We start from the raw sequence: 13,271 nt of genomic DNA on the forward strand, positions 1-13,271 counted from the left end.
TGATCTAATGCTCCCAAATAATTGCTTGCAAATTGATTGATTACCATTATTGAGCTACTTTCCTGACAAAATAGCAAGTCCAGTATATTTGAATAATGCTATGGATGAGGCCTGGGGGGAGGGCAAGCTTAAAGCCAGACCTTTTGAAGTAAAGTCAAAGAAGGCGGAGAGGAGGCTGTCTCCCCGGCTTTTCTTCCTCTTGGTTAACAAGACATGTGATTAGCATTGCTGTCTGCTACTTAGTTTTTGCCCTGCAGTCAGCTTTGTCTGCCTTTAGAGGAAACACTGCCTGCAGGCAACTAAACCACCACAAAGGTAAGTCAGTGTCTTGTTAATGTGTTCATATCTCCTGATTTGTAAGAATCGTGTTACTTTAATTGTCAGGGTTTTAACTTGTGTCATTGGGGCAAATGTATGTCTTGAAAAGTTTTAACTTTTAATGAAAGACACATCTTTTATGTTTTTTAAAGTCAATTTCCTTTAATCTCCTCAGAGGTAGCATAGGTTGCAAAGAGTGTAAACTGACTTTATGAGAAATAAAGAACTTGTTTGCTATCGCTACAGTTTCTTAGAGCAAAACTATCCCAGGATTAATGTCTCCAAACCTGCTGTAAAACCTTCCCTTTGCAAACATAAGGATTGCTGCAAATCACCTGCACCTGTTGAATACATTGCAGGAACAATAATTTCCCTGAATTTCATTTCAGAATATGTTCAGTTTACAGACCTCAGAAAATAGGATTATTAAAAGTAAAGTGCCATACTGATTGCTTTTGGGAATTTTTAATCTTCTTATTCACTTCTTTACAATGTTTACTTAATACAGCACAGCGAAATCAGTAGCTCACACCCACTTAACAAATACACGTAGAGGTAGCATAGCTCGCCTGTTAACATGTAAGAGTTTAACTGTGGGAAAACTGTGAGAAATGATGTGTTCATATTCTACCATTTCAATGAAACTTGTTTTTCTCTCAACTGGCGCGCTTGTTTTTAACATTACTGCCCACTTGCACAAGGAGAAATTAGATTTGGTTGGCCAGTCACGTGATGGAAGAGTTGTTCTTGCATGGCCTCTGGAAAACAAGACAATTATGTGACCATCCGGAACATTCCTTCACTTATTTATGTGTATCATTCTGTCAGCTTGAGTGGCCTTACCTCATCCTCTGAAAGTAATGCATTCTGAAACTGAACCATGTGAAATATTTTGTCGAGGCTCCATTATAACAGAAACTTGATTAAAATCCTGCAGTGATGTAATTGTTGAGCTGTGCCAAACCTTTCTGGATCACAGGACAGATCCATGTGGTTGAGAAGGTTTAAGCTCTTAATATAGTGGTCTCATATGTTTGGGCAAAACAGTGAAAAATGAACTTGACAGTAGATTTCCCCATAGGACATTGTTTTCAGCTCTTGAGTGACAGCTTGAGTGACTCACAAACACAATAAAGCTTTTCTATGAAGACAGGAAGTAAATGTACTATACTGTAGAGTAAAGTCCCATTTTGAGGCCTTGAAACCTTAGAGCATTTTGACATTTGCCAAAAGTAATCACTATAGGGTGGAGTGCAGTATTAGTATCAGTATCAGTTAAAGCCAAGCAACAAGCCCTGGAGGTTTGAAAGTGACAAAGACTGCAGTTCTTCTATTGGACATTTGAAGCTAACTCCAAAAGCAAGTCAGTCACCACAGACTGCCGTAAAAATCATTAAAATGCCCAACTTTACAGAATATATGCCCCCTGCGACAAAAAGTGTTTTTGCTTTTAGTTTCTAGTAGCGCACATTCAGGTTTATTTGCTTACATTTCCAGTGGAGTTTGCAAACCAAACTTTAACGTCTGTGGTCTACTGGGTCTTTGCAACCCATTGAGGATTATAGGCTTACGTTTTAGTTAACATGTACTCAGTTTGTATAGAACGTCACCTGTATATACTACCCAAGTAGAAAAAAACAGCTCTTTAAACAGGAAACACTCCAATTCCAAAACGTATGAGAATTCATTTCTTTCTGTAAATCTGCCCATTTAGCATTGTGGCTAAAACAAACAGGACACACACACTAGCTGGGTTGACGTTGACCTGGTGGATCTTAAAAACTGTAATAGTTGGTCAAGTATTCACTCCATGCGAACACCTTGCAAATGCTAGGTTGGGCCTTTCTTTACTCTCAAATAGCCTCAGCTCTAAGTGTCATGGATTCAACAAAAAGAAATCTGAAGTTCTTGTTGATTGCATGAACTTCATTTGTCTTTTGTCCAGATTTGTTCCAGCATATTCCTGATTCTACTGGATTTAGATCTAATCACTGGGGAGGCACAGTCTACTAAGATTAAGGTCATGTTCATGAAATTAGTTTGAGATGACACATTCTCATGCTGGTAGAAGCCATCGGAAGACGGTGAACTGTTACCACAAAGAGATGCACATGGTTAGCAGCAATTATCTGACAGGCTCTGGCATTCAAACCTCAAGTGATTGGTATTAAGGGGCCTAAAGTGTTCAGTGTAGACTGGTGACACAAGGCATAAATACAGCCTGAACCTCATCATATGCAACAATGCTTTTTAAAGCCAAAGCTGGCATCTGGAACTGGTGCAACTCTCTAGATTCAGTCCCATATGTCTTTTTGTAGCCACTATAGGAAGAGAACATTTTCAGCACATGCAGGGATGACTTAATAAATCTGAACCTGACCTTTAATAATAAAACAATCTTTTTCTCATACAGTAGTGAGACAGGATATGTAATGCATATCCACGACCTGTGCTGTTTGGTTAGATTTTGCAAACTGAGTTCAGTGAGTCAGTTCAGAAAGCTGTTTATTAAATTCCACTTCCACTCTCCACTCACACGTACGTTGGACTTGCAGGGACATTTACATGCAAACTTTGTTTAAAAAATCTGTTTTAAACACTTAGCTTGCACTAATAAACATGACGTGATCAACCCCAAAGAATGTGATAGAATTTGATCACTCACATGTCATGCTATAAACCTCATCATTCAGAGTTTATCTTAAACGTTACAATGCATGCAGAAATGTTCCTATATTGTTATATGCCACGGGGTGCTATTAATGCTGACTAATGACTTAAACTACTTCTGTTTGTTACAGCCCAAAACCAGGGAGATTGCTAGTTTGCAGGCATCAGGTTCACAATCATGCCTGGCAGCACTGCAGGCAAGAAGCTTGATCTTTCCAAGCTCACAGATGAGGAGGCTCAGCATGTGTGGGAAGTTGTCCAGAGAGATTTTGATCTGAGGAAGAAGGAAGAGGACAGGCTTGGGTAAGTTCACTTATTTCTCTGTAATTTGTCATTGGTGTAGATGTCTGGCTGGTGTTTATCCAACTGAATTATTTGGCAGCAGTAAATCATAAACTGTTTAACATTATCTACCAATTTCAAGATGGTTGGAGTTTTTCCCACTAATAGGTTTATCTTTAAAACTCAACAATAAAACAGACCCACATTAAGTTACACAAACGATTAAACAAATTGAATTAAACTTCTTTGAAATGAAATCTCTTCTACTATTAGATCTCCTCTTGCTCTTGTATGTATTCACCTTTATAATTTGACTTGGTAAATTATGGGACTTTATTCTGCTACCCTAATCTATCCCACATGCGTATGCTGAATAAGGATTACATGATTATTATATGTGAAACACTTATTCTTTTGACTTTCTTCTTGGTATTCTGAGACCACTGTATTGCAGTGTTCATTGCCTCTCAGTGACAAATGCTTCTGTTGATCCATAGAGACAGTTCATGTGTTGTTTTAAAAGTATGAAGTTTGTTTTGTTTTTTTCAGTGCTCACTGTTCATTGTTGATCATTTAGGAAATGAAGCTCTGCATCCAGTCAGCTTATTTAGCTTATTTAGTTTCGGCTCATTATTTTTGCATCACTGGCCATTTTCAGTCCTGGGGTGAAGAGTAAGGTGGTTTTGTTGAATCTGCTGGCATGTTTCAGTTAGGCCACATGTCATTTGGCATGTGCCCTTTGGTGCGTGGCTCACTGGGTTATGTGATTAATGAGACTGGGCTGTCTAGTGTGATCTCATTCTGAGGTGTTGCATCAGGGCATTTCGTCAAATGTCATGTGCATCATTACTCACAAGGTGTTTTTTAGCTTTAGTGCCTTAATGCACTGCCCTTGGTAAAACGGCCTGCCTAACCATGACTTGCCTCATTTTTGTGACCTGCACTCTTAACCTAAGGATGTTGAAGGAGTTACAGTGGTTCAAAGTTTAACACCCAGGTGATTGTGAGTCCCATCATGTTTGAAACATGACTTTTCCACATTTTATTTTCACATTTTTGGCAAAGATTAATCTCCATCCAGGTCACAACAACTCGTTTAGGGTGTGGAGCTAAAACAAAGCCCCACCCTAACTCCAATCCTCCTCCTAATCCTAGATCCTGTGACCTGCTGGATGTGAAGAGGTTAAAGTAGTACCGTTTACACCAGTAGCCCACCCATTTATTCGTATTCATAAAACAGAATAGCTCTAGCTTCTGATACATTTCAGATTAGACTGGCCTATGGTAGTGGAAACCTACAAATCCTCTACCTCCATGTCTATTTCATTTGTGAACTTTCACTCCATCCACAGTTCATATCATATTATTAAAGCTGTGCAGGGTAACAGCTGCTGAACAGACACCGGGCAAACCTGAACAGAAAGTTTTTGATGTGTGCCATTTTTTAACTATGGCCGTCACTTGTACAGTATGCTGGGAATCTATTGCTCTAAGGCCTCAAAAATAGAAAGCAGACGAGGTGTATGCATCATTTTCAATTACAACATCCTGAATGATGATTATAGACTTTTTTCCCTCAATGACTCAAAAAACAGCTTTAAGGTTAACCAGTGCCAAGTCAGCACTAATTGCCTGTCAGCTGGTCAGCCTCCTGTTCTTTTTCAAATTTGAACACACCAGACACGAAGCTCATATAAAAGCCTCTTTTGAAAAGCAGTCAAACACCATTTCTTTCTCCAGAGCGAGCAGCTAGCCGTTAGATGTTCAGTAAACCGCAGACGAGACACACACAGTGGTAAAGGGTGTGTGCTGTGCACCTGTAGTACACACGTATAAGAGTTGACAGACATCACAAGATTTTTTTAATTAATTTTTCACAGCACTAACATAGGTATATCACACTGTATATATTTGAGTGTCATGTAATCAGGCTGTGTTTTGCTTGTGTAGAAACGTGAAGTCCCTCATTGACATTACACGAACACCAGCAATCAGGCACGAATCAGAATCAGAATCAGAATCAATACTTTATTGATCCCTGGGGGAAATTATTTTTTGTTACAGTGCTCCATTTTAAACCAACATTAAGACAAGACAGACAATACACTAACTAAGAATAGTACAATATATACATATATATACATACATACATACATAAGTCACTCATAAATAAATAGTTGGAAAAGAAACATGTGTAGTTGTAAGAAGCGTGAACACTGCTTACCCAGTGGATTTTGAGTTTAATTCTGGACATTTATCTGTGCTTTGTGCAAGATTTTTGTCACGGGTGTGGTAAATTTTGGACATTACAAATATATGCCCACTACTAAAGCACCAGCATGTTTTATCAATTAGAAATTCAACTTTTTGGTTTAAAAAGAAAGTGGACAAAAAAATCTTTATTCAAATTTAACTTTGAACAGAAGCCAAATCTCACATTACCTTTCACTGCACCAGGGCCCTCACATGAATAACATAGATCTCAAATCATGTTCCGCTATAAGATCTATTTATTCTTAAAATATGCATCCTCAGTCAGTTCGTTTGATGTAAATTGAGCAGATATGACACACTGACAGGAAAAAGCGATCAGACTAATTTTGTTCCACATTCCCAACAGATGATTGAGTCATTTGATACTAATTCACTGACCTCCTGCTCACACGCCTTGTTGGCAGCATTGGTGGATGGTTTAGAAATCAGGCTATGGGAGGAAGACGTTTTACAGGAAATTTTCACTTCACCTGTGGATGATCAGTGCAGGGCAGCAGCAGCAAAAGTCCCCATTTAAGAGGTTAGACCACAAATGATATAACAGCCATTATTATTTTTTTGTTCCATATAACTTTCACAAAACAAACATTAACAAACAGTAATAGAAATATTGCCTATAAATCTTGTGCATGGTTTTACCCTAAACTGCAGTTTCTTCTTTTGTCTACACTCGGCTTTAGAAAGGTTTCACACAGATGTAGTACCCTTTGTCTGCACAGACCAAAGTAAAGTAATTTGCAGACTAGCGGTTGCGGCAGATCGACTCGGTCTCACTTTGAAGATGTCACGTTGTTCTGTCTGTTCAGCACCACCTTAACAATGTAAAGCACAGATTAGCCTGTAGCATCGTTTCCGACATGCAAGGTGGTTCCAGGGGTCTCTCAATGACTGAAACAGGCATAATTAGACCACAGAAAAGTGTGCTCCAATTGGTTTCATCACTGTCGTGAGGGTAACAGAGGAAATGCCAGAGGAACTTCTTGCAGATGGAAGAAGTTTGCCTTTTAATGTGAGGCAGCAGTCTGAGAACCCCGGCCTCAGATGATGTAGCCTGAGTTTGTACACTCACAGATGTTTTCACACCTCAGCAGTATAGCTCTAGTATAGTAGTATAGAAAGTATAACTTTATGCTATTCACATTGGTAGTGAGTAGTATAATAAGTAAAGGTGTATTTGCTTCTTATTTAAAAACTGTAGTAGGCAAAACTTTATGAAAGACTTAACATTTCTAAAGAGTTCAGAGTGAGTAGTCGATCCTATAGCCAGAATTGTGATCTACAGTTTTTTTAGTATTCAAGTAACTATGAGTGTAATGTTAAAATCGGATCCATATGAATTCATGAACCTATTCCACAGCCATGCGATTTAATGTGTACCCTTCCAGATTTTATCTTTATCAAAGTGTTCTCTTCCATGCCTGGATTCAGGACAGCCTGCTCTGTCATGTGAACAGTTACTGGTTTGAAAGAACTTATTTTAACCTTTCAGCATCCTCGGGGACCCCTGATAACTTGTGTAGGGGTAAAAGTGTGCTCATATGGGGTTTTGTTTGTATTTGGGGGTTTCAAATCAAGTCTCATTCATTCATTTTAACATTAAAGTTTTTCTGTTGGAAGATTTTTCATCCTAACAGACCGTAAACCAGACCAAGTGGTGTTAATGAATGAAAACAAAACAGCACCAGAAAAGGCAAAGACCAATGTAAGATCATGTGACTGTGCTATCTGGCACCACACCCACCTTCTAAAGCAGGCATTTGTAAATGCTGTTGTTCCTCACATTGAAAAGCTAAGAAGCTAAAGGGGTGTCCGAAAATTAAGGTTGCCACTTTTGCCTCACAGCAAGAAGGCTCTGGGTTCATATCCATGGGATGGCGGGGGCCTCATTGTGGTGCTGGGTTTTCTCCAGGTACCCCACCTTCCTTTTACAGTGGACAGGCATGTGTTAGGTTAATTGGTGCTTCTAATTTGGCAATAGATGTGAATATGAGAGTGAATTGTTGTCACTCTGTTAGCCCTCAACATATTGGTAACCTGTCATACTCTGTAGTGTACCATGTGTTACGGCCCTAGCAGGGCCTCTCTCTCTCCTGAGGGTGCCTGTGTGGGCGTGTCCCACTACCTCCTGCCTGAGGTGCCACCTTTCCCTCCTGTACAGCTGACTCCCATCAGCAATTAAAGGTATTTAAGCCCAGAGCAGGGTGAGCTCTGGGCCAGAGTGCCATTTTGTGTGGGTACAGCTAGTGAGCTGAGTGTTTGCGGTGGTTTCCAGCTAGTGAGCTGAGTGTTTGCGGTGGTTTCCAGCTAGTGAGCTGAGTGTTTGCGGTGGTTTCCAGCTAGTGAGCTGCACTTTCCTTTTGACTTTGTGCTTTATTGACCAACGCCTGAGTTTTGTTTGTGTTTCTTATATGGTGATAGCGGCTTGTCCGTCTCTTTTAGTTGAACTACTTCAATAAAACTGTTTTATTTAACTGTTTTGCCTCCTTGACTCGTTTTTCTGACCCGGTCACTTTTGTTACTTCCCCCTCACCGCCTAGACCCCCCAGGGGACCGTGACACATGCTTCTCACCCCATGACAGCTAGGAAAGTGTGTAGCACCCTTGTGAGTCCCCCAGACTGGATGGATGGTTCCTGACTCAGCAATAATGTAGACATATAGTGGATGGATAGTGCATCAACAGTTACTTCAGATGATTTTTTTCTGAACATATCTAGGCCAAGTCTCATCAGAATCACTCGTGCTAATTTGGAAAATGTGTGTATTTCTGCAGTTTATTATTTTGTTGTTGCAGCCAGAGAAACCTGAATTGTCTGGAGTCTGTTAAAGTGCTTTTGCCTGTCTACAAGTCCATAATAAGAGTCTTTTTGTCACTAATTTACTTAGAATACATTAACAGTGAACCTTCGTGTCTCCAGTATAAATTACCCAAAATAGAAGGCAATGAAAAGCGGGATGGACACAGACTACAGGACACGACAGTTTTAACCATTTGGGTTGAGGTCCCTGCCAATGTTCTTCTTCAGCTAGTTGTTTTCCATTTAGATGAGCCAGTTGTTTGCTTCTCAGGCAACTGTTGTTTTCATCCGAGTCCTCTGTGGTCTATAAAAAGGTGCAGATTTTCATGTGGTTTACATATAAAACTGCCCACGCCTAAATCGTGCAAAACCACATCTACTGGATGGATCGCAAAATGAAATATTTTGGCAATGATTTATAATTTGCTTTGTTCACTAAAATAACAGACATCAACACACTTCCTAAGTGACATACCTTTATTTTAAGTAATTGTGTTGTGTAAACTACAATCTCACAATATGTGTAGCTGTAAAACTTTATTTTTTTGAGTCACATCTTATTGTGAGAATTTTTAAAAAAGCATGCAAAATGAGACAATAATACTGCACTAATCAATATTTTATTACTTACAGTAGATCAAATGACTCTGTGCAAGGAGAAAAGATTTATCTGGAAAATTGTTGTTGTTAACTTTACAAGGCAATGTCACTGTTTTGGTTTTTATATGCTGGGGGTGGGGGGGGGGGGGGGTTGTTCGTTTTGTTTTTTACATACTTATACCATCTCTCATTCTTTTGGTTTTCTGGTCTGTCAGTTTACTTTTTGGTTTCACTGTCAACACACATCAATCAGCTGTTTCAGCTGAAGTTTTCCTCTGGTGTAGTTGGTGTGTTTTCCCTGTTTCTCACCCAGCTGGGATAGCCTCCAGTCCCATGAGATTCAGAACTTGAGACGCAGTTAAGAAAAGGAAATGGGGGTATTTTTTTTTGTCTGTTGTAAATAATGCACTTATGTAAAAAAGAAATTGCACCCTTTATAAGTTCTAAGCTCATATTTTCACCAAATTAACTCAATTCAAAACCCAATATTCACCGGGTTTTAAAATTAGGCAAATATAACATTAGATAGACACAACATGTGACATGAAACACAGTGGCATTATTTATTTAACAAAAATTAAGGCAAAATGCAGAAGCAGTCCAAGAGGATAACTGCAGTCAAATCAAATGCACATGATTTATTGAACATCAGTAGATGTGAGCACCTCTATAAAAGATTTTTTTTATATAGCATATTTAAAACAACAACGGCTGACCAAAGTGCTGTACATTTAAAATAATCAAAGGAGATTAAAGCATGTGAAGACATGGCAAAATTTAAGGAAAGAAGCATGAACTGAGAAGATTTGAATAAAAAATAAGACAAATAAAAGTAGGAGGTCCTGATGTGAAGGGGCAGTTTCTTCCACAGTTTAGGAGCAGTCACAGCAAAGGCTTGATCTCCTCTGTGCTTTAATCTGGACCTTGGTACAGCTAGGAGCATTTGGTCCACAGACCAGTTGTATACTAGTTCAAAAGATCATGGGATCTGCACACCCGCATTGCGAGGTTGCAATGCGAATATAAACAAATAATAAAGTCTTAAAATTAATTTGAAAATAATTGGCAGCAACTGTAAGAATGCTAGTATGGGGGATATGTGGTCTAGGTGAGATTAAATGAACACATGAATAGCTCTCTCAAAGTCTCTGAAACAGGGGAATGGCTTCACTTTTGCAAGTAGCCAGAGATGAAAGAAACTGGTTTTGATTACAGAATTGATCTGTCTATCAAAGGTTAGATTACTGCCAAAGTCATAGTGGTCACAAGGACCAAACTCAACGACCTCTGTTTAAAGCCATCCATGCCTTAACATCCTCCAAACAATCTAGTAAAACCTTCAGAGGACTTAAAAATTTACATTTCAGTGGTAGGTAAATCTGTGAGTCGTCTGCATAACAATGAAATGAGATGCCATATTGTTAAAAAAAAAAAATTGAGCGCATAGGGAGCATAGGGGAAAAGGACTGGGCCAAGAATGGACCCCTGGGGGACCCCACAAGAAAGTGAGGTTTTTGAGGATGATGTATCCCCCAATATAACAGAAAAACTTCGGTGGGACAGATAAGATTTGAACCATTCCAATGCAGTCCCTTTGATTCCAACACAATGTACAACTGAGAGAAAATAATCCTATGATCTATATCAAGGGCAGCATTGAGGTCTAATAGTATTAAAATGGCAATATCTCCCAAGTCAATAAATGTTAAAAGGTCACTGAAATGTCAGTTTCAGTGTTGTGGTGAGTTTTAAAACCAGACTGAAATACTTCACTAATGCCATTTTCATCTTGAAAGGTCTGGAGGTGAAGAAGGACAACTTTCTCCAGGACTTTAGAAAGAAAAGGCAATTTAGAAATTGGTCTGAAGTTGGATAAAACTGTTGGATGCAGATTTTGCCTGACTGAAGACTGCTATTGAACATGGAAATCAAACTCATACTCCATCCATCCATTTGCTTCCGCTTATCCTTTTCAGGGTCACGGGGGGCGCTGGAGCCTATCCCAGCTGTCATAGGGCGAGAGGCAGAGTACACCCTGGACAGGTCGAAAGTCTGTCGCAGCGCTAATACACACGGACAGACAACCATTCGCGCTCACATTCACTCCCACATTCACACCTATGGGCAATTTGGATTAACCAATTAACCTATCCCCACTAACTGCATGTCTTTGGACGGTGGGAGGAAGCCGGAGTACCCGGAGGGACTCATACTCACATTATCAAAAACATCTTTCAGTAAACAAGATGGAACAATATCCAGAGTACATCTTGTGGGTTTCAAGTTGTTGACTACTTCATTCAGTAATGAAAGTAGAGCACTTTGATTTTTTCTTTTCATTTCTAAGTCCAGATCTCAACCAGACTGAAATGCTGTGGTGGGACCTTAAGAGCGCTGTGTATAAATGAATGTGTGCAAAGTCCAATGTCCTGAAGCAGTGTTGTAAAGAAGAGTGGACGAAAAGTCCTCCACAATGATGTGAAAGCCTCAAAGTCACATAGAAAACTATTATTCCAAGTTATTGCTGCTAAAGCTGGTTCTAAAAGCTGCTGAATCATGGGGTGTGCTTAATTTTTCATTCACTGCTTCTTCAGTTCGATTCAGCTTTTGTTAAATAATCACAGGGTGTAATTATCCCACGTGTTGTTGTTAAACTGAGGTTTTATTTTTATATTAGAGACTTGTAAGCAGATAGAACCAGATAATTTCTTTTTAGGTATTGATATATAAAACCTTAGATTTGTAATATGATACACTGCACTTTTAGTGTTTGTTTTATTTTTAGATGTCTCCTTTTTCACGTATTTCAAATAATTAGGTCAGTTCCTGTACTCCCAAAAAGTACTCCCAAAAGCTGAGGCTGCAGCCCGCTTGTAATAATTGGTTCTATGCATGCAAGTATCTATTGTCTTGGATTTTAATGATGAGAGCACATATCCCTAATATCCCTACAACCTATCTTAGGCACAGAAACCTCACACGCCTGCTGTTTATGAGGAGAAGCCAATCAAAGGAAAGTTGACCTAAAGTGGGTTAGCGCTATTTCAACAGACTGTTTAAAAGTCCAAAGGGCAGCATCTGCTTCTTTCCTCAGAAACTATTATTTTCCAGCCCTAATCCTCTGTGTATGGGTGTCACCCTCCCTTTTTATGTCTCACTCCTGATCTTTTCCAATTGCTTAGATCTAGTTTACAGCAACTTGTCAGATAGAGCTGAGTCAGCAGGAGAATAAAAGATGATGATGTTACTAAGACTCTCTACACCAGCTGAGTTAAGCTAGACAGAGTCAGATTTATGCGAAGAGCCACAGAGAGAGATCGCCATGTATGGGAACAGGCAGACAGCTATGAGGACTAAAGTAACTAACTGAACGCCTGGCTGCCGCACCCGGATTCCTGAGCTTTGCCGGTTAAGCAAAAACTCTGCACTACCTGCTTTTAATCAAATACTGGAGAGTGCTGGGGAATACACGAAAGTTTTCTATAAACGCATAAGCATTTAAGCATAAAAATGCTTAAATGTTTAGAAAATTTGTTATTTCATTCATCTGTTGTTTTTATTTTCTTCGAAAATGAAATGCCTGTAGCCTATCCTAGCAGTCACGGGCCTAAAGGTACCAGAGAACCCAGGTGAGCACAGGGAGGACATGAAGCATGCCCACACAAAGGCTGGGTCAAATGCAGGACCTTCTTGCTGTGAGGGCACAGGGCTAATGCTGCATCACTGTGCTGCCCAAGTTATTTCAACTATTTTTATTAAAAACAATTTAATGGCCCCCTTTGTTTTACTTATTTTAATACTTTTATAAAATAAAATATCACTGAAGAAAAATATAACACTCTTTGAATCTTACTGTTTACACTACAGAGGTACATACAAATACTCTGCATATACTTGTGTGTTTAATAGCGTTTAAATATTTAGGTTCTATTAATCTGGATATTTACAGTTTATTGAGAAATGTTTTTACTGTTAGTACTAGTGAATATATTATTTATATTAGCAATGTGTCAAAGTTTTGTTAGCCTTTTGCTTATTGTTGGCAGTGCTTTTTGTATTTATTTATATTACATATTCAGCTCTGTACAATTACTTTACAGTACAGCACTTTGGTCCTGTGCTGGGTATTTTAAGGTTCTTTATAAATATAGTTGAATTGGATATTTTATGACTGTGCAGCATTCCTTAAATGATTAGTTCATGTATCCAATAATACCTGTAAAATGTAGGCTAGTTATTGACTAGCTCTTATATATGGTCACTTTCATACCCACCAGTGAGACAGTGGGACAGATTTGACTATGATCATATCTGAGTAACATGTCCTTCT

At 39.0% G+C, this 13,271-nt stretch overlaps 1 protein-coding gene across 2 annotated transcripts in view; it reads left to right on the forward strand.

The window, feature by feature from the left end:
- The first annotated feature begins 251 nt into the window (after nucleotides 1-251).
- The window catches only part of mlphb (melanophilin b), a 41,916-nt gene continuing 28,896 nt past the window's right edge, over nucleotides 252-13,271 (forward strand). For both annotated transcript variants that reach the window (XM_085249268.1, XM_085249269.1), the window contains exons 1-2: nucleotides 252-315; nucleotides 3,120-3,291. In XM_085249268.1, the coding sequence (XP_085105394.1) occupies nucleotides 3,167-3,291 (125 nt within the window). In that variant the 5' untranslated portion in view covers nucleotides 252-315; nucleotides 3,120-3,166. The remainder of the gene's footprint in view (nucleotides 316-3,119; nucleotides 3,292-13,271) is intronic.

Source organism: Mchenga conophoros, linkage group LG16, assembly GCF_057382185.1.
Source record: "Mchenga conophoros isolate Kocher_MC1m ecotype Shallow Benthic linkage group LG16, M_conophoros_male_GT1.1, whole genome shotgun sequence".
NCBI lineage: Eukaryota > Metazoa > Chordata > Actinopteri > Cichliformes > Cichlidae > Mchenga > Mchenga conophoros.